The sequence below is a fragment of the Monodelphis domestica genome, chromosome 2 (assembly GCF_027887165.1).
Source record: "Monodelphis domestica isolate mMonDom1 chromosome 2, mMonDom1.pri, whole genome shotgun sequence".
Taxonomy (NCBI): Eukaryota; Metazoa; Chordata; class Mammalia; order Didelphimorphia; family Didelphidae; genus Monodelphis; species Monodelphis domestica.
The window spans coordinates 231,685,197-231,711,708 of record NC_077228.1 but is presented as its reverse complement, the minus strand read 5'-3'; the positions used below and the strand labels follow the sequence as shown (position 1 = coordinate 231,711,708).

The following is a 26,512-nucleotide window of genomic DNA, read 5'->3' as shown; positions in this document are numbered from 1 at the left end:
CATCTTCTACAAGGTGCCTTTCCTAATCCCTCTTAATTCTAGTGCCTTCCTTCTCTTATTTGTTTCTTATTTATCCTGTAGATGGTTTGTTTCTACAGATATTTGTTTGTTATCTCCCCCATTAGATTGTAGAGCAGAGATTATTTTTTGCTTCATTCTGTATCCTGTCAAAGAGGCATGCATGCAAAGGACATCATCTGTCAGTCAAATGAGGATTCTTTTTGGAATGTAACTGGGAGACAGTTGAAGCCAAGCCAATGACTGGACTGAGCTTTTGGCTTCTGACAGAGGTGGAGAGGAAGCTTTTTGTATCTCTGGGACTGACCTGGCTGAAGGAAGAAGAAGAAAGACAGTTGTCCTCATATCTCTCTGACTGACTTGGTGTCACAAATGTGATAGAATTGCCATTTCCCCAATATCCTCCTAACCAAGGCTCCCGGTAGAGAATAGGGAAAATCCTATCCCTCTTACCTTATCCTCCACCTTTCCTGTTTTCCTCACTAAACCCTTACTTGAGTTAAAGAAGAGAAAAGAGTATTTTCTCTAAAGCATCATAGTTCACACTGAGTGAAACTGAAGAGGGGGGGGGAAGCTGAAAGGCTTCTGAAGAGGAGAGGAAGGGAGATTGAAAAGGGGGAGGAAGGGAGGAGGGTAGACAAACTTGATCCATTAGTTATTTAGTATACATCAATATACACCCTCAGAAAATATATCTATTACAGATTGGCACCCCTAAAACGACTGAACTACACAATCCCTTAGGAAAAAAATGTTTAAGCAAATTCTCTGTGGAGCTGTGGTACTGGCAGCCATTACTGGATTCTGGGTCTACAATATACTCTATAGCAAAATGACCCATATGATATTTGATTCTCTGGATTATATTGGCAACACCACCATGTTTATACTGCAGTTGCCATTTCAGACTGAACCTATACTATGGCAGGTTTTGACTCAAGTATACATCATTACTATGGCAGTCGTACAGACTCTGACCTATTTGAAGAAGATATATAGATTTGTTATGTCCAAAAAGGCAGAACAGATACTGGTAGTAGATAATAACCTGGAAAACATTATCAAGAAATTGTTTGAGGAATTGATCAAGGAAAAAGGGTTAGGCCAGATTAAGAACAAGAACAATGGCCAGGCAGATAGTGCACCCAAAGAAAAAGAAAGGAAGGCAAAGAAATCTAAGGTCAATGCAAAGGGAAATGAAAGTGACAAGGACACTAAGTCTGATAGTGAACCAGAAAAAAATGTGTCCATTAAAGGAGGTCACCATGCTTTCAAGCACAGCTGGTGTGCTACAATCTAAAGTGCATAGGCAGTTTACATCCCAGGAACTTGAATCCCTGAAAAGACGTTTTCCAAAATGTTTAGAGCAACCTTTTAAGACGCAGAAAGAACTGAAACGTGCTTTTAGGATCTTTGACCCAGACTTTGAAGATGTAAAGTTTCTCCTGTCTGAACTGTTTAGCCCCCATGAGCAAAGGCAATTCCTTGAGAAGACCAGAACAGATAACTTAACTAGTTGGCCCACAGAGGAGTAAAGAGAAGACCTACATTTTGCAAACCCAACAAGCATGTCCTACTTGAGGAAATGTAGGGAAGACTTGCTCCAAGCTATAAAGCAATGTTGCTCGAAGCCTAATACATGGGCAAGATTTGATAAACTCATGCAGAACAAAGGGGAACATCCAGCTACATTCATTGATCATCTCTCAGAAATGGCAGAATCAATTTTGGGTCTACAGGCTAATAGTGAGGGGTCTTCTAGTCACATCCGAAGGCAGTTTTTGAGGGAAGGCAGTTTTTGAGGGGATGCACACCTCACTTGAAGAATCCCCATCTGGGGTGCCAATCTGTAATAGATATATTTTCTGAGGGTGTACATTGATGTATACTAAATAACTAATGGATCAAGTTTGTCTACCCTCCTCCCTTTATGTCTCCCTTCCTCCCCTCTTCAGAAGCCTTTCAGCTTCCCCTCCCCCCTGTCTTCAGTTTCACTCAGTGTGAACTATGATGCTTTAGAGAAAATACTCTTTTCTCTTCCTTAACTCAAGTAAGGGTTTAATGAGGAAAACAGGAAAGGTGGAGGATAAGGTAAGAGGGATAGGATTTTCCCTATTCTCTACCGGGAGCCTTGGTTAGGAGGATATTGAGGAAATGGCAATTCTATCACATTTGTGACACCAAGTCAGTCAGAGAGATATGAGGACAACTGTCTTTCTTCTTCCTTCAGCCAAGTCAGTCCCAGAGATACAAAAGCTTCTTCTCCACCTCTGTCAGAAGCCAAAAGCTCAGTCCAGTCATTGGCTTGGCTTCAACTGTCTCCCAGTCATATTCCAAAAAGAATCCTCATTTGACTGACAGATGATGTCCTTTGCATGCATGCCTTTTTGACAATTCCCAGCACTTAACACAGTACCTGACATAGTTTTTGGTTTTGTTCAGTCATTTCACTCATGTCTAACTCTTCATTATCCCATTTAGGATTTTCTTGGCAAAGATACAGGAGTGGTTTGCCATTTCCTTCTCTCCAGCTCATTTCACAGATGGGGACCTGAGGCAAACAGGGTTAAATGACTTGCCCAGGACCACACAGCTAGTAAATATCTGAGGTCACATTTGAACCCAGGCCTTCCTGACTCCAGGCCTGGTACTCTATCCACTGAACCACCTATTTGCCTTGCCTGGCACATAGTAGGTACTTAATAAATTCTTATTGGCTATCTGGGTAACATCAGTTACCTCAGTAACATGAAGTGGCTGGACTAGATGACCCCTAGTGTACTTTAATGTAATGCTACGATGCTATTATCTCATGATTCTGTAAATGTTGCAGAGAATTTATGATTGAAGGAAGACAATTCCAACTTCCTAATCTTTTCTGATGTTGAAAAACAAAAAGCACAACCCTATGTTAATTCCCAATCCTTTGTTCACCTTAATGCAGAAAAGGCAGGGACCAAGTAGTTGATTAGAAAATGGATTGTGGAGGAGCCAGAGTGAATTTAAACTGGTATCTTTGCTTAACCTACTTAAAAAAAAATCAGTAATCTTTTCATCAGAGAACCCCAGAATCTATTGTTTCTTCATTGCTAAGTAGCTAGGTGGCATAGGGCCTTCAGTGAGGAAGATGGGGATTAAAATTTGATCTCAGATACTTACTAGCTATGTAATCCTGGGCAAGTCACTTCTGTCTTCCTCAGTTTCCTCAACTGTAAAATGGGGCAATAATAGCACCCATATCACAAAGTTATTGTGATGATCAAATGAGTTAATATTTAATGGTTAATAAGTATGTTTTCTCTTTCCTTCCTTCCCCTCTTCTACCAAACCTATAGATTTTCCATTTCCCTCCACACAAGATTACAGAGCCCAAGCCACATAGCTTCCTGAAATGAAGGTTTATGATTATAAATAGACCTTCTCTCCTTGTAAGGAACCCAAGCAAGTATTATTCTGGAGAAAGGGACAATTGAAAGTCTTAAAACCAGGCCTTGAATAGCTTGTATTCTTTTTGTGAGCACGTGTTGGTATGTTTGGGTTGAAGCACTCACTCTACCTGGCATTAAAGAAAGTTTTTGAGTGGTTAAAAAAAAAAAAAGCCTTAGGTGAATGAGTATTTTCCCAAGATGGACATGTCCAGACTTTGCAGCCACCTTGTTAGTTTGAGAGATTTGGAAAGGCTGGATATTTTGTCTTTGAAGAGAATTCCTGTCAAGTATACTACTACCCTAGGCAATGACCACTGGCTGGAGAATGAACCTAAACTCTGACCTTTCCAGAAGACATTGATTTTGAGGGAGACAGGTAATGTGTATAAAATGTCCTGAAGAGTTTCAACCATTAGAGTATAATGTATAATTGTAGCTTTTGTATTTCCCTCTATATATTGAGTGTAATAGTAATCATGTTAGTGTATATATTTTTTGTCTATTCATTTGAACTTGTAAAATTTTTTGTTATGAATTTCTTTTATGTATAGGGAACAAATATCTGTCCTGTACCTGATCTAGAGTATATACCAAATACTTTTCTACCCTCCCTTTTGGTGAAAGGAGCCTGAAACAAAGATTTAAGTAAAGTTTCCTTCCTCTGGGTGCCAGTCAGAATATAGAGAGGCTGAGGAAAGGAGTCTGCCCCCTCACCTAGGTGATCAGGCTATCCCAAAACTGAACTTGATTTTCCTAAGTCCATAGGTCTTGTAATAAGGGACTACTTTGAATGGTAATTGATATCTAAAGATCAGGCTGATAAATCTTTCTTTCTCCCTTCCTCTCTTCCTCCCTTCAACCTCCCTACTTCTTCCCTCCCCCTTCCCTTTGATTTTCTATTAGTCTCTTAAATCAACGCAGGGTGAGTTTTGTGATGTCTCAAATGAAATACTCTTTCTCTTCTCTATCTTAAGTAAGGGGTTTATTGGGGAAGACAGGGAAGGATAAGAAATGGAGGGGAAGAGGGTTGGGAATTTCCCTAATACTACTATGAGTCTTATTTTGGAGGATGGTGAAATATAGTTCAATTGGGAGAAATGGCTGATAGGTCTGGAAGTTCAGTCACTATCACAACAGAGTAAATCAGAGAGAGCTGGACTTTGCTTTCTTTCTTCTGTCTTCAAAGCCCAGAGACCACCTTCAGGCTTCAGTCTCAAAAAGCCAAGAGAAAACAGACTTCTTTCCTCTTTCAAGTCAGAAGGCCCAGACATCAGTTGGTCTTCCTCCAACTGCTTCTGACGGTCACATTCCAAATCAGAATGCTCTCGTTTGAATGACAGGTCATCAGTCCCAGCTATTCCAAGCTCCTGCTACAAACCATTCTCAATTTCTCACTTTCAGTCTAGAGTTGAGAGGGGCCCTGAAACTTCTCTGACCAGCCATGGCATTTTTGGTTAGATTTATATTATACTTTTATATATGTACAAGTTGCATTGCCTCTAACTTTATCTCCAGCCAATTCTTGTTCTAGCTTTATTTTCCTCCCTTCAAAATGGTCTAACTTTATATTGTTCCCAACCCTTGAAGCATTTTTCTCTTTGTTCTATTGTAGCTCTTCCCTTTCCACTATTCCACCCCAGTATTACTCCCATCACCCACTGAAGTCACACAATGGTATTTTTGACTTCAAACCTTCCTAGAGAAATATCTTATATTCAATATCTCTACCTTTTTTTTTTTAATCTTCCACTCACTTCTCTATCCTTTATCATCTGGCTTTGTCCCTACTGCTGAATCCCACTTTTCTAAAATTGCTTTCCTCAAGGTTATCAATGACTTTATTTCCAACAGCCTTTTTGCTGTTTTCATTCTTTTACCTTTGCAGCATTTGACTTTCTTGACCAATTTACTCCCTGGATTTTCATGATAATCCGGGTTTTCTTCCTGCCTGACAAATTCCAGTTTCCTTTCCAACATGATCATCTAGTTTATCTTACATGTATAGATGTATCTCAGGACTTCACCCTGGGCTCTCCATTTTTCCTCTAGGTAATCTAGATCCATTGCACAACACATGCCATCTCCTGACTTCAGGCATTTTTATTGTCTCACCCTGCCTGGAATTTTCTCCCTTGTCACATCAATCTCTTGGTTTAGTCCCACTTAAAATCTCATCTTCTATAAAAAGCCTTTCCTGATCTCCCTTAATGTTGGAGCCTTCCCTCTGTTGATTATTTCCAGTTTGTCCTATATATACCTTGTTTGTACATAGTTGTTTCTATGCTGGGACTTGCCCAAGGTCACACAGCTAGCATCTGAAGGCAGATTTGAATCCAGGACCTCTTTGGTGCTATCCTCTGAGCCACCTAGCTGCTAACTGCTCTCACCCATGTTAGATTGTACAGTCCTTGAAAACAGGTACTGACTCTTAACCTTTCATTATATTCTCAGCACTTAGCACAGTGCTTGACACATAGCAGGCTCATTTATCAATGTTTATCGATTGGGTACAACTATCATTATTTCTGCACATGACTCCCAAATCCACATATCCAGTCTTCATCTCTTCTGAGTTTCAAGTTGTGCACCTCCAACTCCTAGCTGGATATCTATACTTGGATATCCCATGGGCATCTCAAACTCAACATTTCAAAGACAATTTATCTTCCTCCTAGCCTTTCTGTCAAGGACACAGCCAGAGCTTAGCACACCTGGCACATAGTAGGTACTTAATAAATGTTGCTTGACTGCCCATTCTTCAATTCACCCAAGCTTGAAAGTTGTTATCCATTTTCACTTGCTCTTTCCACCCACCAACAGTCTAAAGTTATCAAGTTCTGTGGATTCTACATCTCTCATATTTATCCCCTTTGCTCCACTTACACTATTACTCAGGTTCAGACCTTTGGATTGTTGCAATAACTTCCTGATTGATCTCACTGTGAAGACTCATCCTCTCTCCAATCCATCTACCACACAGCTGCTAACATGTCACTTCCCTGATCAAGAAGCTTCAGCAACTCCCTACATCATCTAGGATAAAATAGTGACTACTCTATTTGGCAAAGTTCTTCACAACTTGGTTTATCTGTTTTTCCAGAGGGTATATTCCTACTACTCATGCATTCTAAAGTTCAGTCAAACTGGACTCCTTGCTCTTCTTTCATGTAGGCTGATCTCTGTCTGAGATAAATCTACCTCTTCACTTCTACTTTTTTTGGAACCTCTGGGGCCAGGGACTGGAAGCTCTTGGAAGGCTTTCTATGCAAGTAGTGGGGAATTAATGTTTGGTGGACTGAATTTAGAAGTTACCCTCTGATAGTGTAAGTAGGAAAATGAAGACCTTATGAGGATGGGAATAATCCATTGTGTACATTATAAGCCTGGGTGCACAATGAAAGAGGTTTCAGGAGCTTGTTCTTTGAAGAAGGAAACATTTTTTAAAAGAAATACTGCATGGGGCAAAAAATTTAGCCAAGATGCTGACTACTGTGTCTCAACAATGCCAAGTACAATGAATGTCTTGGACTTTGAAGCATTTTTCTCTGACTTTATACCTGCTTCTCTGGAAATCTCCAAAGAATCAGGAAGAACAGTTAATATAGCAAGATGAAACACATCTGCTTTTTAACATTCCTTTTGAATATCATGTTGCCCACAGAAGAGGTTAGTCTGGGAAGGTTGCAAAATGGAAGTCAAGTTCAGTCCTTTACTAATTAGAGACATGTGGTTGAAGGGAGGTGGGGTGGTGTAGTACACTGAACATACATCTAACTTTTGGTATTTTAATAGCCTTCCACTAGCCTGCCTCAAAATCAAACTAGCCGTCAAACACACCATTTTTTCATTCTGCTTACTGCTCAATATTACATGCAAAAAAAATTGCAAGCATCTTCTACTAATTCTACAACCAAGGATAGTGGAAAAGAAATCTCGAGATATAATTGGGAGCATTAAAGGGACAAGAGGAAGAAAACTCAATGAATGGGGGTTCCTCTAATAAAAAACTAATTTATAGCAACAAGTGGATCACAAATCCATCAGGAAATAAATGATAGACAATACTAGAAAACAAAAGCCACAATTCTGTGGTGAATTTTTTAATGCCAGGGAGATAATTTGGGTGGGAAAGACACTGGGTTCCACCCTCAGCAGTAAATGGAAGATAATTAATGATCAAGAGATAGGAAAAGTCAGTTTTCTAAGAAAGAAATTCAAACAATCAAAAATTTTGGGGAAAAAAATTCCAAATAACTAATAATTAGAAAATGCAAAATAAAGCAACCCCATCATACTAGCAAAGGTGCCAAAAGTGGAAAATGGCATATTGGAAAAATTGCAGGCTAACAGGAACATTAATGAACTGCTGCTACTAGAGATATGTTCTGTCTAGCCATTCGGAAAAGCAATTTGAACTACTCCCCAAAATCACTAACTTGCACTCTCTGACAAGGAAAGGGGCCTTCATGTATAAAGTTATTTGTAGTTGTTTTCTTTTCCCCATTGTTGTAAAGAACTGGAAACTAAAGGGGCATCTGTCAATTGGGCAATAGTTGAACAAGTTACAATAGATAAATATGATGGAATTATACCATAAGAGATGAATGACAAGAGTCAATTTCAGAAAAATGTGGAAACAGGAAAAACAATGCAAAGTGAGCAGAACCAAAAGAATTTATGTAATGAGTCTTTAAAAGGTGTGCAACTTTGAAAGATTAAAGAACTCTGATCAATGAGTATCTAACAACAATTTCAGAGAACCAATGGGTAATCATAATGAGGAGATGGACTGAAGATGTAGAGTAAAAAATATACTCTTGGACACAACCAAAATGGGAATTTGTTTTGTATATTTGTTATGAGGGTTTTGTTGAAAAAGGCAAAACAAACATTAAATGGAGGACAACAAAGTGGGGGCTCCAGTGAGTCATTTCAGGTACTTTTATTAGATTTCACTTACAGGGCTGTAATTAAGAGAACTCCAATCCAAATCCAACAAATGCACATCTGCAAACAGGCAAAGCTGGAGCACCAACACCCCCAGAGAGCCAGTTTTTAGTTATGAAAACTGTAAGGGGAGAAGAGAGGTGGGCTAAGAAAAGATCAACATCTTTCTTGTCAAAAAAGGCTGCTGCACCTGCCTGCATGAGCCCTTCTACCCTGAGCCCTATCAGTCACCACCTTCCTGGTTTGTGGACCATTACTCTTCTAGTGTAGAAATTGCAATGGGCTACATTGAGGGAGATGTGCTGGCTGGGACAACAAAGGGAAAATGGTCTATACTATAAGTAGGAGAAGCAAGATCAGTTCAGGCTTTCTGCATTTAGGAAGGCAAATTGTCCCTTCAGATTAATCAGTGGGGTTGGAGGAAGTGACCAGGATCTGGTCAGAAGCCTGGCCCTCCTACCAACCCCACTGCTCTATGTATAGCTTCATTAAGCCCTCACTGGCTTTCTTTGGATAATGGCACAAAGTCCATTGTTGAACTAAGGCAGTTAAACCAAAACAAAAATAAAATAAAAAGGACAAAGAAAGTTGTGTGAATGCCAGAATTTCTCAGAGGGAAAAAATAATGGTTGAAAGTAAAGTGAAACAAAAGCAGCAAATAAAGGAGACTAGAGCAAGCAGAGGAGGAGCCTAGGCCTTTTCTTCTTGTGATCTGATGCTACATTTGTGATATTATGTCTCAGAAACAAGGTTAAGTCTCTACTTGGTTGAAAATGAATGATTTCAGTGTATGCACAAATGGAAGATTATGAACTAGATGCATGTCTGAACTAATCAGGATATTTACTATTCTAAATAAAAAGTCAGTCCCCAAAACCATTTTCAATAGCTCTAGAATAGATTACCTTGGAGAGGTGCTCCCCTGTGCAGGATTTCATGCTCCAATCGTTCTTATGCAATAGTACCACATGCCCCTGAAGGAAGTTACAGGCCAGGCAAACCCTTGGCCAGGAAAACCACTAATGCCACTAGCCAGTTCTGCCCAAATATATCAGCCAAAGCTTACACTGAGCTTTCTGATACCATCAGAAGTCAACATGCAAACTAGCAGATGCAAACATTCTCTCTAGAACCCAAGAGGAAAAGAGGGTTCAGCATATGCAAGAAATATCATGATGTGTAAAAGTGATAGAAGCATTCTAGCAGCTGTGCCCTTTTCCTTTATACTAAATGGCTGAGGATAGTTTGCATTTGGCATCAAGACAAAATAGTAACAAGGTGCCCAGGCCAGTTGGCTCAATATGAGGGAAATTCTAAAGAATTTCCATGAGGTGTTGCGTTATGATGTTCTTACTCACCTGCAGGCAGTTTAGGCCAGTAAATAAATGCTAGGGAACCCATTAGGCCCTCTGTTTTTTCCCTGTAGCTGTCATTCTCTATTTCCTTGGCTGCCTTCTCAGGGGTCCTTGCACAGACCTCACACTTAGCAGAACCCTAAATTCCCTCCTGGGATTGCCACAGTTGACATACCAGTGAATCAGAAGACCCAGGGCTCAGGAAGTAGGAAGAGGAAAGAAGGTGGTGGGTGGGAACACAATACTTAATACTGCGGTTGAGCTGAGCTTACCTCTGCTAGACCCAGGGGACTATGGCATTAATTAAAAATTTAAAAAGCAAAACAAAACTAAAATAGCCCAACTCCAGTGCTCAGCTCCAGTGTTCCACTTGCCTGGATGCAGCTCATTCTTCAGTTCCCCCCCCTCTAGACCTTCAGCTTTTAAAAATGTCCTTACTGTGTAGCTTGGTGGAAAGACTCAGGCACTGAGGTTTACTTCAAAGGATAGCTAACTGTGGATCCACACTTATCTACGTACACACCCATCCACAAACACACACCCCAAAAGGGATTGATTAAGGTGAAAGCTTGAGAAGGGAGAAGGAAAGGGAAGTGGAAAGTAGCCTCTCACTCCCCTTTTGTGCAGTATTTTTCTCTTTAAGAATAAAAACAAACTAAAAAGGCCTGTAGGAAAGAATTACAAATTGCTGTCATTATAACCAATGTAGATCTTTAAATCTCACCTCCTAGTCTGGTGAGAGGAAGAATGAGGTGAAAAGGGGGAAAAATCATGCAAATCAACAAGGGAAGCCCCCTGTCCCAAGACACAGCTCATCTGACCCTTCTGGTTTTCATTCTAACCAGATAACTGGCCAAGCTGAAGAGGGGAAAAAAGCAGCCGCCACTGTCAGAAGGCATCCAATACCTGGTAATGGAGTAGAAAACAAAGGACAGGGCAGAGGGCCAATATGGTTTTTAAAGGGGACTAGGAGTGGAGGAAGTGGAAAGGGCAAGAGCATTAAAAAAATGAGAAAATTGCAAAAGGAAAGGGGAAGGCTGCAGGAAAAGCAAATTCCAGGGGACACAGAAGGGCATAGTTCTTATCAAATACAAATTGCAAAACTGTAAACTGAGGTTAAATGTCTGACTTTCTTGCATTGGGGATAGTTTTGGGATTTCCAGTTTTGAGATTAAATTCAGCCTGGCAGAAAACCCAGCCTTGGATCCCTCTATCTAGTGGGTACCCTCTGGAAAGAACAGTGCCAAGATGCTTCTGTGGGTCGCAGAGACCCATGGGTAGCCTTTTCCCCTTCTTCAGGTCTGCCCACCATTGGGGCATCATTACAGGGGAAGAATCATGAGAAATGATCCTGGCTTCTAAGAGGGCTGTAAGTCTGGTCCCCAGGTTTGCCCAGGAGGATGGTGGGGAGTGTTAGGTCCTGGGGAGGCTACACATCTCGCAGTGGTCCGTGCCTGGTTGGTTCATGAAGGTGCAGTGTTGACAAGCCCACATTGCAGAGGAGGTGGCATGTGTTGGACCCCCGATGGCACCATATTCATGCATTCCTGGAAGCTGGACACCAACTGTACCTGTGGGGAGAGGAAGAGAACAGAGAATCCACATCACCTGAGGGCAGAGAAGAAAACAGGGAAAGCATGCTAGCCCATCTGAATTCTGACCAGTTTTCATAATCATATCGATGTTACAGATAGTAATTGCTCTCAAAATGTAAGAAAAGATATGGCCATACTGTGCACATGTGGAGACTGTTCCCTGACTATTACTACAGCTGTGGTTTGTACAGTCTTTATTTTTCAACTCTATCCTATAGTCCAGGAAATGCTTTTGCTTACTTCCCCATCCCTGCATTAGCCAAATAGTTACCCGGAGTTGCCATCACTAGCAAGCCTCAAGGCAAGTATCCCTTAGGATGCTCACCAGGAAGAGGAACACAAAAGGTAGCTAAAGCTATCGCAACACCAAAAATTGTTCCTTTTGCTTGTGAGGTTGCATATCTCTTCTCTTAGTCAGTTATTTCTAAAGGTTTTCTTGGTTACTATTTGCTGATCATACAACCTTGCTCTATCCTACTGCTGAAAGATCTCCAAGTTGCTACTCGAAAGGACTTTAGACATATCAAACTAGTATAGACCTCTAACACATAAGCACCATTTTATTTTACTGTTTATTTGGCATCTGATTCATCCAATGGCCCAACCTTCATGCTTTGTGGACTTCCCCAACTGTCTCCTCAGCCCACTTCTATCCTCAGTAGATGAACAGGAAGCACTAGGCCTTCTGAATCCTTCAAACCAAGCTTATTTTCCAGTAATGAAACAGGTAAAGCAAGAGAAATGTGTAAAGGACTGAAGAAGGCCTGTGATGGCTGAAATATTAAAGTTCACAAAAAGAAACCAAGAAATCTACCAGAATGGTGGAAGCAGAATAAATGATCAAATAGTAACCAGGAAATCCACAAAACTGAGGAAGCAAGGGCTGAGCAGCCACAAGAGATACACAGCATTAGCAGCAAAAAGAATGACTGATATAGCAGTAGCTTGCTGGCACAGCTTCAGTGACCTTTAGACTTATCACATACTGGTGACAACCATTTCTCAGGGAACCTGGCCTGCAGGCTTGCTGGTGATGACAGTGTGTTAACAACTGGCTTGGAGAGCAGACATTACCTTAACAAATGCAAACAAGTCATGTTGATCCTAAACCTTCACTCAGAAATTATCTCAAATCATGATTACTTCTTACAAGAAAGATCTGTCGAAAGCTGTTATTTCCTAGCCATGCACGAGAGGATATAGTTAGAACTCTTGACATGGATCTAGTGCTTTTAACCTAAAATATTAAGTACTGGAAAGAACTTCAGGAAGTTTTGTTCCTATATAAGTCAAATACCTTTCCTTCTCCTTCACTCAATAAACCTTAGGGAAATTTCCCTGGCATATTAGTTTGGTGTTATGAATATGAAACTAGCCCAGAAGTCTGGGGCACTGAAGGTGATTCCTGGTTCTACACTAAGACCTCCCAGGGCAACCCGGTACAAACTAATTTATCATTCTGGTTTCATAAAAATGGAAACAAGAATTTCTGCCAGGATGTTTGAAAGAATGATAATGATGATGATAACTAACATTTATATATAGCACCTAGGAGGTAGGTGCCATTATTATCTTCATTTTTCAGGATACAATGATGATTTAAGAGATTTGCTCAAGGTTCTATAGTTGGTACCTAACACTGAGATTCAAATGAGGTCTCCCTGACAAAACCAGTCATCTTTCCCCTCTCATCCCAAGAACTGTGTTTTGAGTTTTCCAAAGAAGATGAAAGGTAAGTACAAGGTGACCAAGTAAGATGGAAATTCTGGTTTTCTAAAGGTTTCTAACTCATTAACACACAACATGAGATACCTCTCCGTGTGCGGGACACTCTCCAGTGAATGACATAGATAGGTGCTATATGGATATAAATTTGGAGAACCTATAACTATAGCAGTCAAAACTACTAGTCAAGAAAATTTTCTCTCTTCTCCAGTGACATTATGTGTCTGAAGTTCTTGAAGTTCATCTAGTTAGGTCACCTGATATAGATCCAGTGCTTTTTAACCTAAAATACTAAATATCTGAAAGAGGTTCCTACTACATAGTCCCTACTATACTATAAATCTCCTTGAAGACAAGAACCATACCTAACTTAACTTTTGTGACTCCCCCACAATGGTTGGCACATAGAAGTAATTAATAAATGTTCAATGACCAAATAATTGATGGTCCTAGATATAAAAAGAAGGTAGACATGGTGCCAACTAGGGGCTGAAGAATTAGATTCTAATATTAGTTCTGTCACTATCTGTGAGCTTGGGCAATCAGCCTCTCTGAGCCTCTCTGAGGTTTTCTCTGTTGTTTAAAAAAAAAATGGGGAAGATGACAGCTGCCCTGCCTACCTTAGAGGGATGTAATAAGGATGCGAATGAAATAATCTCTGTGAAGATGCTCTGTTAACATGCATGTATAAACATGTGTAAATTAACCCAACTATTGGGCAATACTTTAGTTGAAAGATTAGAATCCCTATGCAGTATCACCTCTCGCCTCTTCCTCTCACAGTTCTGAGTGTTAAATATATCTATAGGGGAATATATATCCCCTAGATAAAACTGGGGACTGGTTTTTTGATTTCAAAAAAACAGCTTCAGATCACTTCTTAACAATTTTAAGTTATATACAAGTTATTATAAGACTAGAATAATGTAAATGGAAACTCAAATAGCTGTGTAATTATAGGCCAGTTATGACCCTGAAGAAATAAGAAAATACATATCCCTCTTTGCTTTGCAAGATGGAAGATAGGGAGACAGACAGAAAAGGGCAGGACTGTGGGTCTGGGATATTACATATACTGTCAGACTCAATTAATACTAGGTACTTTTCTCCCCCCTTTTTCTCCATCTTTTGTTATAAGGGTTGGCTCTCTAGGTAGCAGAAGAAAAAGGGTTATATTTCGAGATGAAGCTTATATAAACACAATATATTAATAATTTTAAGTAGCCAGCTACACTTCAGAGAAAACTAAAAATCAAAGAAGTCATACTGAAGAATATGAAGACTTCTGAATATAGTTGTCTAGTTAGTTAAAAAGAGAAAATAGCCACCCCTACCCCCCCCATCTACGAATCAAGGAAGGACCCTAAGTTCTCAGAGCTACTCAGACTGACACACTTTCAAAGATTTCATACTTCTCACTTTTTAAAAATCAAGACTAAAGAGGTAGCTGGGTGGCTCAGTGTATTGAGAGCCAGACCCAGAGATTGGAGGTCGTGAGTTCAGATCTGGCCTCAGACACTTCCTAGCTGTGTTACCCTGGACAAGTCACTTACCCCCCATTGCTTAGTCCTTATCATTCTTCTACCTTAGAACCAATATACAGTATTGATTCTAAGATGAAAGGTAAGGGTCATTTAAAAAATCAGATTAACATTTTCTGCACACAAATCAACTCTTCCTTACTTTCTAAATCTTCCTGTTCACACTCCCCCTAAGTTTGCAGCAGGGTGCTATAATGGACTCTAATGAATGCAAATTCACAAACTCACTGAAACTTGGATCTCAGATGCCATCTGATCCAATTTCAACCCAAACCCGTAAAAAAATACCTGGCAAGTGGTTATCTAGACTTTTTGCTTGAAATCTTTAAGTGAAGGAAAACTCACAACCATGAGAGGTAGTCAGCTCATTATATGCTGATAGTTCTAATTGCTAGGAAGTTATTCTTTATATCAAGCCAACTTTGTCTCTTCAGAATTTCCACTATTTCTAATCTTGTCACCAAAGGCCAAACAGAACAAATCTAGCCCCTTTTCTCTGGGTCAGCTCCTTGAATATCTGAAAACAGTTATCCCTGCCCTTCCCTTTATTTTCTTTTTTAAAAACCCATACCTTCTGTCTTAATATCAATTCTAAGACGGAGGAGCAGCAAGGACTAGGCAACTGGGATTAAGTGATTTGTCAGGGTCACACAGCTATGAAGCCTCTCAGGCCAGATTTGAACCTAGGTCCTTCCAACTCCAGGCCTGGCACTGTATGACCTAGCTACCCCCTTTTCCATTTGTTTTCTCTTCTCCAAGCTATCCCCTGTTCCTCTGACTGACTTTCACAGAACAAAAGATTGGATTTCTTCACCATAATACTTCTTCTGGAATCAAGGGACTAGGGTTCAAATCCCACTTTTGACACTTTCTACTTTGTGTGACTAGGGACTATTTATGTAAGCTCCCTGGTCTGTAAAATGAGGGGATTACATCAGATGGCCCCAGAGGTGGGTCTCTTCCAGCTCTAGATCTATAATCCCCACTCTGTACACACAGCAGCCTTCTTAATAGTCTTAATGATCTTAGTGATTTTCTTAAGCATTCAGGGCTCAACATTATTCTCCATATGGAGTCTAAAGGGCAGTGGGATCTCCATCTTCTCAGTCTGGACATGGATATAAAGTCTGCATCTTTCAGTGCATTCTAAGATGGCTTAAGTGCTCCTGATTGCCACACTGCACTACTGATACATGTGGGTCAACACTTGACTAAGGTCTAAAGATCTTTTTAAGGTGAGCTGCTATCTAGACACTCTTCCTTCATCTAAACTTCAGTGAGGTCCACTGGAGACCTCCCTCTCCAAACTGACATCAAGCCAATAATGACTACTATTTAAATCCAACCAGTTGAGAATGCACCTCATTGTACTAATAATGGGCTCCCTTCACTGCTAAGATCCCAAAGAGATTACTTTCTGGTAAACAGTCCATATACCTAAATTGCCTTGAAAATGAAAGCTAAATTGGTATAGCTAGGTAGCATAGTGGATAGAGCACCAAGCCTGGAGTTGAGAGGACCTAGATTCAAATTGGCCTCAGATACTTTCTAGTTGTGTGACCCTGAGCAAGTCACTTAATTCTTATTGCCTAGCCCTCACTGCTCTTCTGTTTTAGAACTTATACTAAGAAAGTTAACTCTAAGTCAGAAGGGCAAGGAATAGGGGAATAGGATTAGTTGACTTATCCAAGGCCATACTAGTGTCCAAGGCTAGATTTGAACCCAGGTCCTCCTGACTCTAGGCTTGACACTGTATACACTGTGCCACCTAACTACCCCTGCCAAGGACCCTTTGAAGATGAATATGTGTGAAGAAAGGTCTATGAGACATTCTTCTTGACCAGAAATGCCCAAATATGGCTTCTTGCCAAGACAGTGCTTATCAAAATACCAAGTTTCTGTTTGGTAAGCTATTTCTTAGAAGTTTAAAAATAAGTCATTGATGTTGTTTTTAGTTTGGACCTACTCTATCACAAATACCCCCAAACTCCACCAAGTTTGAGTTCCTAATAGAAAGAAATAAACTCTTTGAGTTTATAAAACACCAAGTGGTAGTAGTTCTTAGAGATTGCAAGGCTTTGTTTCTCCTTTTATGTAGGGAGCATGATGGCTCCCAGAATTGAGACACAGAAGGTGCTGGGGTTGTGAAGCAGAATGTAGGTACTTACTGCAGAGCTGTTCAATGGTGGCCCACTGCTCAGATTTCTTCCAAGTCTGTGCTAGCTCCTCATTCCTAGTCCTCACAGCCTCCAGCAATAGGCTAATGCTGTCCTGAAAGACCCCAAAATGAGTAAGTTTAAACCTGTTTTGTAAAGTATAGACAAAGATGTAGCTAATAGATTCCTATGCCCCTTGTTGAAAGGACAAACTTCTGAGAGAATTAAAGAAATCCTATAGTTGCCACACCATGAAACTCAAAAAAACATATCCTTTGGGCTATCAATGTATATGCTAAATCAAGCTTCTAAATCCTGCCTAAATAACCCCCAAGTGAGGGATGTTGTGTCTGTCTTTCATGTACTGACAGGCTGTTCAGGATCATAGGAGATAAAAGATAAGATCCTTTATCCTGGGGGCTCATATTCTTAGGACCAGGCGACAGAGTTAGACATAGGTATATGAGCTGACTGAGTGATGTAAATGTAGCTTTCTCCTCACCCTGCCTCCCCCCATTCAGCTCCTCCTTATCTTGGGGATTATGTTCTTTTCAAAACACACTTCATGCCCAAGGCCTTCTAGGCTAACAGAACATTTTAAAAGTCACAAAATTAAAAGGTAAAGTCTTCAGAGGACTCTTAACAATTGAACAACCAGACAAAGGATGCTTTGTCATATCTTATTCATCTGCAAAGTATTTTTTTATAGGTAAGTTGAGGAAAGGTGAATATTAGTAACATTTCTATTGATATTAAAGTGCAGTGACCTGAAAAGTTCATTCATTCAGATAGTTTGGTCAGATTGGAAACTGAGAGGTCTAAGTACAGGACATAACTATGGAGGAAAAGAGCAAGCTGAAAGTGAACCATATGGATCAATTGAGCAAGGCTGGTCTTTAAAGGAAGACAAATGAGGTTGCTGCCAGACAAAATGGGAGATGTGAAGACCAGCCATGCAGCATGTAATAAAAAGTGCCAACTTGCATGGTGCAAAGGCAGAAAGGCAGCAGCAACCTACTTTACCTCTGTTTACAGGAATCTATCCTAAAGACTACAGGTAGTGTTAGTCAATAGTTTAACTCAAGGGAAACTCTAAACATGCTGTTAGCCTCCTCCTTGTCATATTCTCAGAAATGAAAGGCCACAGCTAAAGGATATCAGCTATAATGCTGATTGATCCTAATCTCCAGCTGCCCATTGTTAGCCTAACTGCTCTGTACCATGCTTATAGTCTCTAACCCTCAGTATGTGTAAAACATGCTTTTTTCCCCTCTTTCCTTTTTTTTTAATCAGAAAACACCAACTATGTAGATGTTAACTCCTTTACTGATAATCAGCCAAGCTCTCTATGCCAATATAATAACACTAAAGTTTATTTTGGTGAAGGGGGGACATAAGAGAAAAGAATTGGGGCTGTAATTTCGAATTATGTCAGGAATTTTTACTTCTAGTACTTCTAATGTCTTCTGCCTTAGGACAGCATGGAATTGGTTCTGCTTAGCACATAATTAAAAAAGATAAGCTACCGGTAACCTCCAAGGGCCTGGCAAACTTATTAAGCTTTCCCAAGGAAAATTCCAAAGTCAGAAAATTCAACTTACAATCATTAAATATATTCTCTTTGCAAAAAGTCACTCTACATTTTCAATGCTTGCAGGGCAGAAAAGCTGGGAAACTGATTTCAGAACTAAATTCTTTTGCGGATAACTAGAGCTACTTCTAGTATCTGCTGTGGAGAATACTTAAGGGGAAGTAGCTGAGAAAAGCAACTCTCTCACTGCTAAAATATCACTCCCATAAGACAATCTTAGACTCCATATGCTTACATTTCTAGCTAAGAATTTTCTCTTTGGGTTACATACCTGAAGAGGCATGACTTCATTGGTGACCAGAAAGAGGAGCAGATGGAAATCTGAGATGATGTCTAGGAAAATGGAGGAGGTGTTCTGAGACAGATATGTAGCCAAACTATGAAAATCCTGCAGTAATTACAGAGAAAAAAAAATAAGATTTACTGTTTCATTGCAGTTCTCCAGCTCTGTATGCAGTAAAGTAGTAATTTCTCTGTTTAGATTTATTTGAACAAATAAAATGCTAGTACAAAGTTGTTTTTTACATTGATATTTAAAATGTGGGCTCCAGAGTGAAAGAGAAGTTTCAAGAAAGTCTCTGATACTCTTCTGGAAAGAGAAGCTTAGGGATATGATAACACTTAATTAATGAAGTAGTTAAGAAACTGAGCACTCATAGAATATATTTTCAAGTAGCTGGGGAAAAGGTTCTACTTTACTTTGATGTCACACATCTGGAGGGAAAAAATTAAACATAATGGCAAGTTCCACTTTAGGAGTAAAAAACTAATGTTTGGTTTGTTTTACCCATCTGAACCTTTTCACCTTGGACCATGGGCACATATGTGCATGGGGGTGGCAGGAGATTCATCAGACTTTAAGCAGGAAACCATATCTGGGAGAATCACAAGTGAGAATTTTCTCTCACACTCTAAAATCTGTTTTGGAGATATATTTGGGGAAAAAAGACCAAGTCTATGAAGCACCTTTGGAAAACTACAGAAGTGACTGTTTTAGAAAGAAACTTTATTATGAACATACTTGATTCATATTGCTTTGTAAGATTTTTATTCACAAATCAACACCTGCTAAATGACTTTAAAAATATGTACACACCCTACACCAAGATAAACTCAGAATGGGTGAATGACTTGAACATAAAAAAGGAAACTATAAGCAAATTAGGCAAACACAGAATAGTATACTTGTCAGATCTTTGGGAAAGGAAAGACTTTAAAACCAAGCAAGAGCTAGAAAAAAATACAAAATGTAAAATCAATAATTTTGATTACATCAAATTAAAAAAGTTTTTGTACAAACAAAACTAATGCATCCAAAATTAGAAGGGAAGCAACAAATTGGGAAACAACCTTCATTACAAAAAACCTCTGACAAAGGTCTAAAATCTCAAATTTATAAAGAGCTAAACCAGTTATACAAAAAATCAAGCCATTCTCCAATTGAAAAATAGGCAAGGGACATGAATAGGCAATTTTCAGTTAAAGAAATCAAAACTATTAATAAGCACATGAAAAAGTGTTCTAAATCTCTTATAATCAGAGAAATGCAAATCAAAACAACTCTGAGGTAATTGGCTAACATGACAGCAAAAGAAAATAATGAATGTTGGAGGGGATGTGGCAAAGTTGGGACATTAATTCATTGTTGGTGGAGTTGTGAATTGATCCAACCATTCTGGAGGGCAATTTGGAACTATGCCCAAAAGGCCCTAAAAGACTGTCCGCCCTTTGATCGAGCCATAGCACTGCTGGGTTTGTACCCCAAAGAGATAATAAGGAAAAAAAATGTACAAAAATATTCATAGTTGAGCTCTTTGTGATGGCAAAAAATTGGAAAATGAGGGGATGCCCTTCAATTGGGGAATGGCTGAACAAATTGTGGTATATGTTGGTGATGGAATACTATTGTGCTCAAAGGAATAATAAAGTGGAGGAATTCCATGGGGACTCAAACAACCTCCAGGAATTGAGCAGAGGAGAAGAACCAGGAAAACATTGTACACAGAGACTGATACACTGTGGTACAATCGAATGTAATGGACTTCTATTAGTGGCAATGCAATGACCCTGAACAACTCAAGAGGAACCTACGAGAAAAACCACTATCCACATTCAGAGGAAACACTGTGGGAGTAAAAACACCAAAAAAAAAAAAAAACCAAACCAACTGCTTGAATACATGGGTCAAAGGGATATGGATTGGGATGTAGACTCTAAATGAGCATCCTAGTGTAAACAACAACATGGAAATAGGTTCTGATCAAGGACAGAAGTAATAACCAATGAAATTGCTCCTTGGCTGCAGGAAGAGTGGGGGGAGGGGAGAGGGAAATAATGTGATTATTGTAACCAAGGAATAATGTTCTAAATTGACTAAATAAACTTATTCAAATGGGAAAAAAAAATATGTACACACTGGCAGAAGAGTTCACTATTTGCCCTTTATTTCCACTGGTCAAAACTTGAATGATATAATGTAGCAAAGGCCTAGGACATCTATTCCTAGCATTTAAAACATAATAAAGAATAATACCAAATGGAAAATACTGATAAAAACTTTTTTTTTTAAAAAGAACAGCTTGGTGCTTGATGTTTGGCTTGTTTGTCCCAATCATTCCTATCATTTCCATCTCTGATAAAACAATGATAAAGGAATTTCAATGAAAGAGGCCTTGTGGTGTAATGAAGTGACAGGTTCTGTAAACTACTTAGCTGTGTGCCTCAAGGGAAGTCACTTTAGCTCTAAGAACATTGGTTTTCCTCAATTATAAAAAAGGAACAATAATTCTTTACAGATTTCCTTTGAGAAATATGCTTAAAGAAATATTAGTTATGGAAGCTCCAAAGAAATATGGATTATTCTCATTACTGTAAGATGTCTATGAAAACAACAATAAGATGGCATCTCAGCTCTAAAGAAATGAAATATGGATTGTTCTAATTACTGTAATTTATCTATGAAATACAACAGAAAAATGGCACCTTAGGATTCAAGGCAGTTCACAGAGACCAATAATAATAGTTTACAATTCTTTAGCTGCGCTAGTGTGTTTCAATTAATAAAATAGGACTGTTGCTAATGTATCTAACATAACCACTGAGTTTTGGAAAAAGTGAAATGTCAATTGAAAAGGGTCCTGCCTCCAAGGTCTCATAAGCTTCTGGGGATTTAAAAGGGATTGATCTAACTAATAATCTGTCACTTGAAGCCACAGGCCCTATAAGCAATTAAGATCGAAACTGTCTGTTTTGATACCAAAGGTCTGGTTAAGTTCTCTGAGAGGCATGAATAAGAGGGACAGATCAAGTACTTGGCACTTTCAGGAAAAATACTACTGACACAGGGTCAATCTTCAGATCTTTACAAATATATTTCTGGGGATGAGGAGCTTACCTGTGTCTCGCCTAGGACATCTCGGTTCTCAATAGGGAATGGATTTTGTGAAATAGAAAAAGTATAAACTGGATCCTTGGGGAAAGTCGTCGTGATCTAAGAGAATAAACAAACATGAATCTAGGGTAAACCAGGTTATATGACAGGGATATGGATGCTGCTCCAATACTTCTACTCAGCTCAGAGCACTTACATGCCCCCAAAGAATTATACAGTGCTGGTATCAATTCTGAAATAGTTTCTGAAATTCTTACAATGAAATAAAAAATTAACTTTTATGAGAGTCATTCCCAAATGAAGACTGAGAAACTATAAGACTCTGGGAGTAAAATAAATTATAGTAAAGTCTCATAATTTGGGCAGGGTTTTCTGGTCCCTATCACGGTGGCAGGAAGGGACAGTTTATAAAGTCCACTTTATGAGTTGCCTCTTAATAGAATTGTTTTTCTGTTATCATCTATACACTAAAAGGTGGTTTCCAACTCATCAGTTGCTAGTGGGAGCTATGTGAGTAGAAGGACAAGAGAATATCTCTGGGAAGCACTAAGAGGCTTGAATTCATATGCCTGGGTTTGGGAGCACCTGCAGACCCAACCAGTGACAATTTCAGAAAATGGAATGACTTTAAGCCAGATTGCTAGAACCATTAATGGCAATGGATAATGGTTTTTAATGCCCAGGAACAGTTCCCATGCAGCCTTTGTACTTTGCAAAAAGGGAAGGAAAACAAAGGCAAGTGAATAGCATAAGGAACAGTTTCTTTGCTCTCTCCCTCAATGAAGAAAGAGCCTAGACTAAAGAGCTGATGCCAAAAGCCGAGTCTCAATCCTTTCATTTGGCTCAGAAAGCTTTAAGTGATGACAAAGAACATTTTAAATCTAAAATACAATCAATACATGTGACAGGGACAGTGGTAAACGTACAGGAATCAATACAAATAGGGTTTTTTATTCCTACTGGCAGATGCCCTCCCCATGAAAGCACCCATGTGTGAGCTATTAACCACCTTTTGGTTGACACAGCTTTTCTACTGCAATATGACACTTACAGCAGTAGCAGATTACACCTATCTTAGATTTAGAGCGGCCATTCAGGATCCTTCGGGACTATTTCTAAGCCTTGGAAATGTTGTTCTGCTCAGCTTTCTACAGAGGCAAAGGCAGTGAACTGTTTCATGGCTAGCCAGCCTGGGATTCTGTTGTGACTGTGCCAGTTGCCAAAGGAGGAAAGGCTGAACCATCAAAAGAATCTATAGTTGGAACCCAGTAAGATTTTCAAAAATCTTTTTAGGTTTGAGATCCATGTTGCAATGGCCAAGGGTGGAAACAAACAAAAGTGCAGGAATGTATTATCCTATTTAAAATTTAAAATTTAGAAAAGGAATGGGCAGGTGGTAAGTGAACTTGGAACCAATGCACCATCATTCATCATTACCACTCTCCCCTGACGAACTATAGTTGAAGAGGCCTCAGAGCCTGAGATACAAAGCTGTCATTCTATGACCTGGTGGCCACTCCTCAACACAAGAGACTTACTGAATGGCAACAGCGGTTCACGTTTCACTACATAAGGGACTGACCTGGTTCTAGCCTAGATCCAGAAACTTAGAAAGCCCCTAAACCACCCTGATTCAGATTTATACACACCTCTAGAATACACAGAGGACTATTTGGGAACATTAAGACTTGAAATGGAGTTCATTTAAAATGAGTCACTCTTTAGAAATTCCCTACCTAAACAGAACATGTTTTAATGTTCTAGTTTCCTATTGAGTTGGCTACCACCTACTTTCTATGGGTTTGCATTATTTGGCCTTTTGCTATATATCTTCTTCTACCCAGGGTGCTCTGGTGATTTGATGCAAACAGAGATCTTAGCTACAGGGAAACGAACTATCCATACTTGGATAACTGAACACAAAATGCAGAATCAACAACTATTTCATTGCAGCAAGAGGTTTAACTTCATTTTTAAAAAGGAGACAGAAAGGCATTTCATAAATTTGGTTTCAAATCACCCCAACTTACATTAAATATATGTTACATCAATCTGTTTTCTACTTAATTACATCTTAGGTAATATAAAAAATAGATGCCTTTACTGATGGCGTAATAAATATATTCTCTGGAGCTATCAATTGGAATGGGCTGTCAATAGGGTCTACTCGCAGGAACCAACTATTCTAAATACAATGATATTTTCCTGCCTTAGTCACAAACCCACCCTGAGTCTAAATACAGTCCTTGGCCCAACAGAAATGCAAGAAACAAACAAAAGAATGAAAGTCTTTGATATTCTAACCTAATCACTTCAGACAAGGTCAGTGATACCATACTCTCTGTTATATTGGATTTATTACTGCCAATACATTTTGCCTCTAATATGTTCTGACCTTTGTCCAGCTTCTACTCTAGAAGCTACGTGAAAGGTGGATTGGACTGGGGAAAGACCTGAGGCAAAGGAGATCAAATAGACTGCTAGTGCAATAGTTCAGATATAAAAGGCAATGAGCTAAAGGTCTGAACTATGGTGCTGACTGTGAACAGGAAGAAGAGAACAGATATAAGATGATGCAGAGACAATATGGACATTTGGCAACTGATCAGATGTGTAAGAGACAGTGAGAAGACAAGAAGCATCAAGTGCTCATTATGTGCCAGGCACTGTACTAAGCAGTGGGGAAAAGAAATAAAAAACAAAGACAACACTTTCCTGATTTCAAGGAGCTTATCTCAAGGGGAGAAGACAAGGAAATGGGAGCTTAAAAGGAGAGGTGGAGGAGAAAAGGTGCCTCCTCAGAATATGCCAGATCAAGTCCAGAGAATGAATGATGGCTGTCCTGGACTCTTCCTCAAAATGGATGTTCTGGGAAGAATGCACCAAGGAGAGAAGGTAGGGTGGGGGAAAAGAGTGAGCCATGGTGAAGTCTATAAAGAAAAAGAGAAGACAAGGAAGACAATGATGTTGTAAACCTGGATGACTAGGAGAAGGATGATGCCCTTGACAGAAACTGAGAAATTCAGAAGCATAGATTTGGATGGGAAAACAAAAAATTCTGTTTTGGACATGCTGAATTTAAGATTCCTGACAGAGACTGAAGGAGCTTCCCTACCACCCCCAACACTTATCTTCTTAGTATCAATTCTAAGACAGATGAGTGGCAAAGATTAAGAAATTGGGATTAAATGGCTTGTTCAGGATCACACATAAGTGTGACTAACCCTTCTAAGACCAAATTTGAACCCAGGTCCTCTCGACTCCAGGCCTGGCACTCTACCCACTATGCTACCTAGCTGCTCCCACAGAAAGAGCTTAATAAAATGCTTATTCTTTCCCCCTTAAAAGTACCAGCATTTCCCCTGTCTCTCGGCTTCATAACTTCAGCATCATGAACTCTTCATTCTCTATTATCCAATATAGTCAGTTGGCAAAACTTGCCATTTCTACCTCAACTTGCATCTCATACTCACATAGCCACCACTTTACTTTTGGTGCTCATCACCTCTAACCTAGATAATTGCCACAACTTCCTAATTGGTTTCTTCTCTATTTCAGTTGATTCTCCTTTAAGTTGCCAGTGATTTTCCTTAAATGCAGGTCTGATTATGTCATTTTTCTCAATCAATAAACTTCAATGGGACCTTATTGCCCCTAGGATCAAATTCAAAATTTTCTATTTGCCTTTTAAAACTCTTCAAAATTTGGCCCCCACCTACATGAGTGGACATCCTTTCCACAGTCTATCCTTCTGGATATGGTCTCCCCTCTGTTCCTCACATATAATACTCTATATATACACTCATGGTCTTCCCTTGTAGTGCCTAAGCTCCTTGAATAGCAATTGCTTCATTCTTTGTGTTTATATCCTTAGTGCATGTGGCACAAAATGGAGGTGAACACAGCAAGAGCAAGGGTGATTGATCACCTGGAAAAATTCTGGATGATGGACAGATGAGAGGTCAGGAATAAGTTGAAGAATAGCTTTAGGTGTAGTAAACAACAGGTGGAGATGAAATAAGAGGTTGTGATCAGATTAAAGAATTTCATAGTTCTTGATCATATAAACTGAAAACTTATGGGAAGATCAAGGGAACTTTTCTAGGCATGCTCAGAGCTCCTCATGATATGTGATCTAAGTTCCATGGCATATTATAGCTTCCAATACTAACTCAAAAGACTAAATATAAGGAATAAGCACTTACATCTATGATCAGATATTCCACCGGGAGGGGGCGGGCCAGCTGAGTGATCTCATTACCAAACTTATCTATGTCCTAAAAGAAAAAAGTCAGAGGTTAAGCACTGTTGATATAGGAACACTGAAGGAGAGGATATTTCTCCCTCATAGTAAGCCTTGGAATAATTTCAATTATTTTATAATTGTATATTTTCACAATTGCTCCATCTACCATAATTTCTTGGAGCATTTTAAAACAGTCATAACATGATAAAGACATACTACCATAGTAAGACACTATTGGAATCATGAATTTAAACATTTCTCTGCTCCCTTTCCAGAGGGTAGGAGAGTCCTATGAGTTGGCTAAGCAAAAAAGCAGACAGATTAATGATATGTATCTCTTCCACTCAGGGTCCCTTTGTACCCTTGTTGTCTTCTACAAGCAACATTTAATTACCAAATAATTCCATTCACACCTCTGAAAACTTTCCTTTAAAAATTTTAATATGAGTGGTAGTAGATAAACATACATACAGATGAATACACACACATACAAAAAATACACAGAACTAAAAAAAAAAA

At 39.3% G+C, this 26,512-nt stretch overlaps 1 protein-coding gene across 2 annotated transcripts in view; it reads right to left on the bottom strand.

Annotated features, from left to right (window-relative positions):
• Positions 1–8,364: 8,364 nt before the first annotated feature.
• Positions 8,365–26,512, bottom strand: part of NPLOC4 (NPL4 homolog, ubiquitin recognition factor) — a 59,657-nt gene continuing 41,509 nt past the window's right edge. For both annotated transcript variants that reach the window (XM_007482873.3, XM_001379809.5), the window contains 5 exons: positions 25,953–26,024; positions 21,751–21,846; positions 18,628–18,744; positions 16,778–16,880; positions 8,365–11,319 (listed from right to left, as the gene is read on the bottom strand). In XM_007482873.3, coding sequence (XP_007482935.1) covers positions 11,162–11,319; positions 16,778–16,880; positions 18,628–18,744; positions 21,751–21,846; positions 25,953–26,024 — 546 coding nt within the window. In that variant the 3' untranslated portion in view covers positions 8,365–11,161. The remainder of the gene's footprint in view (positions 11,320–16,777; positions 16,881–18,627; positions 18,745–21,750; positions 21,847–25,952; positions 26,025–26,512) is intronic.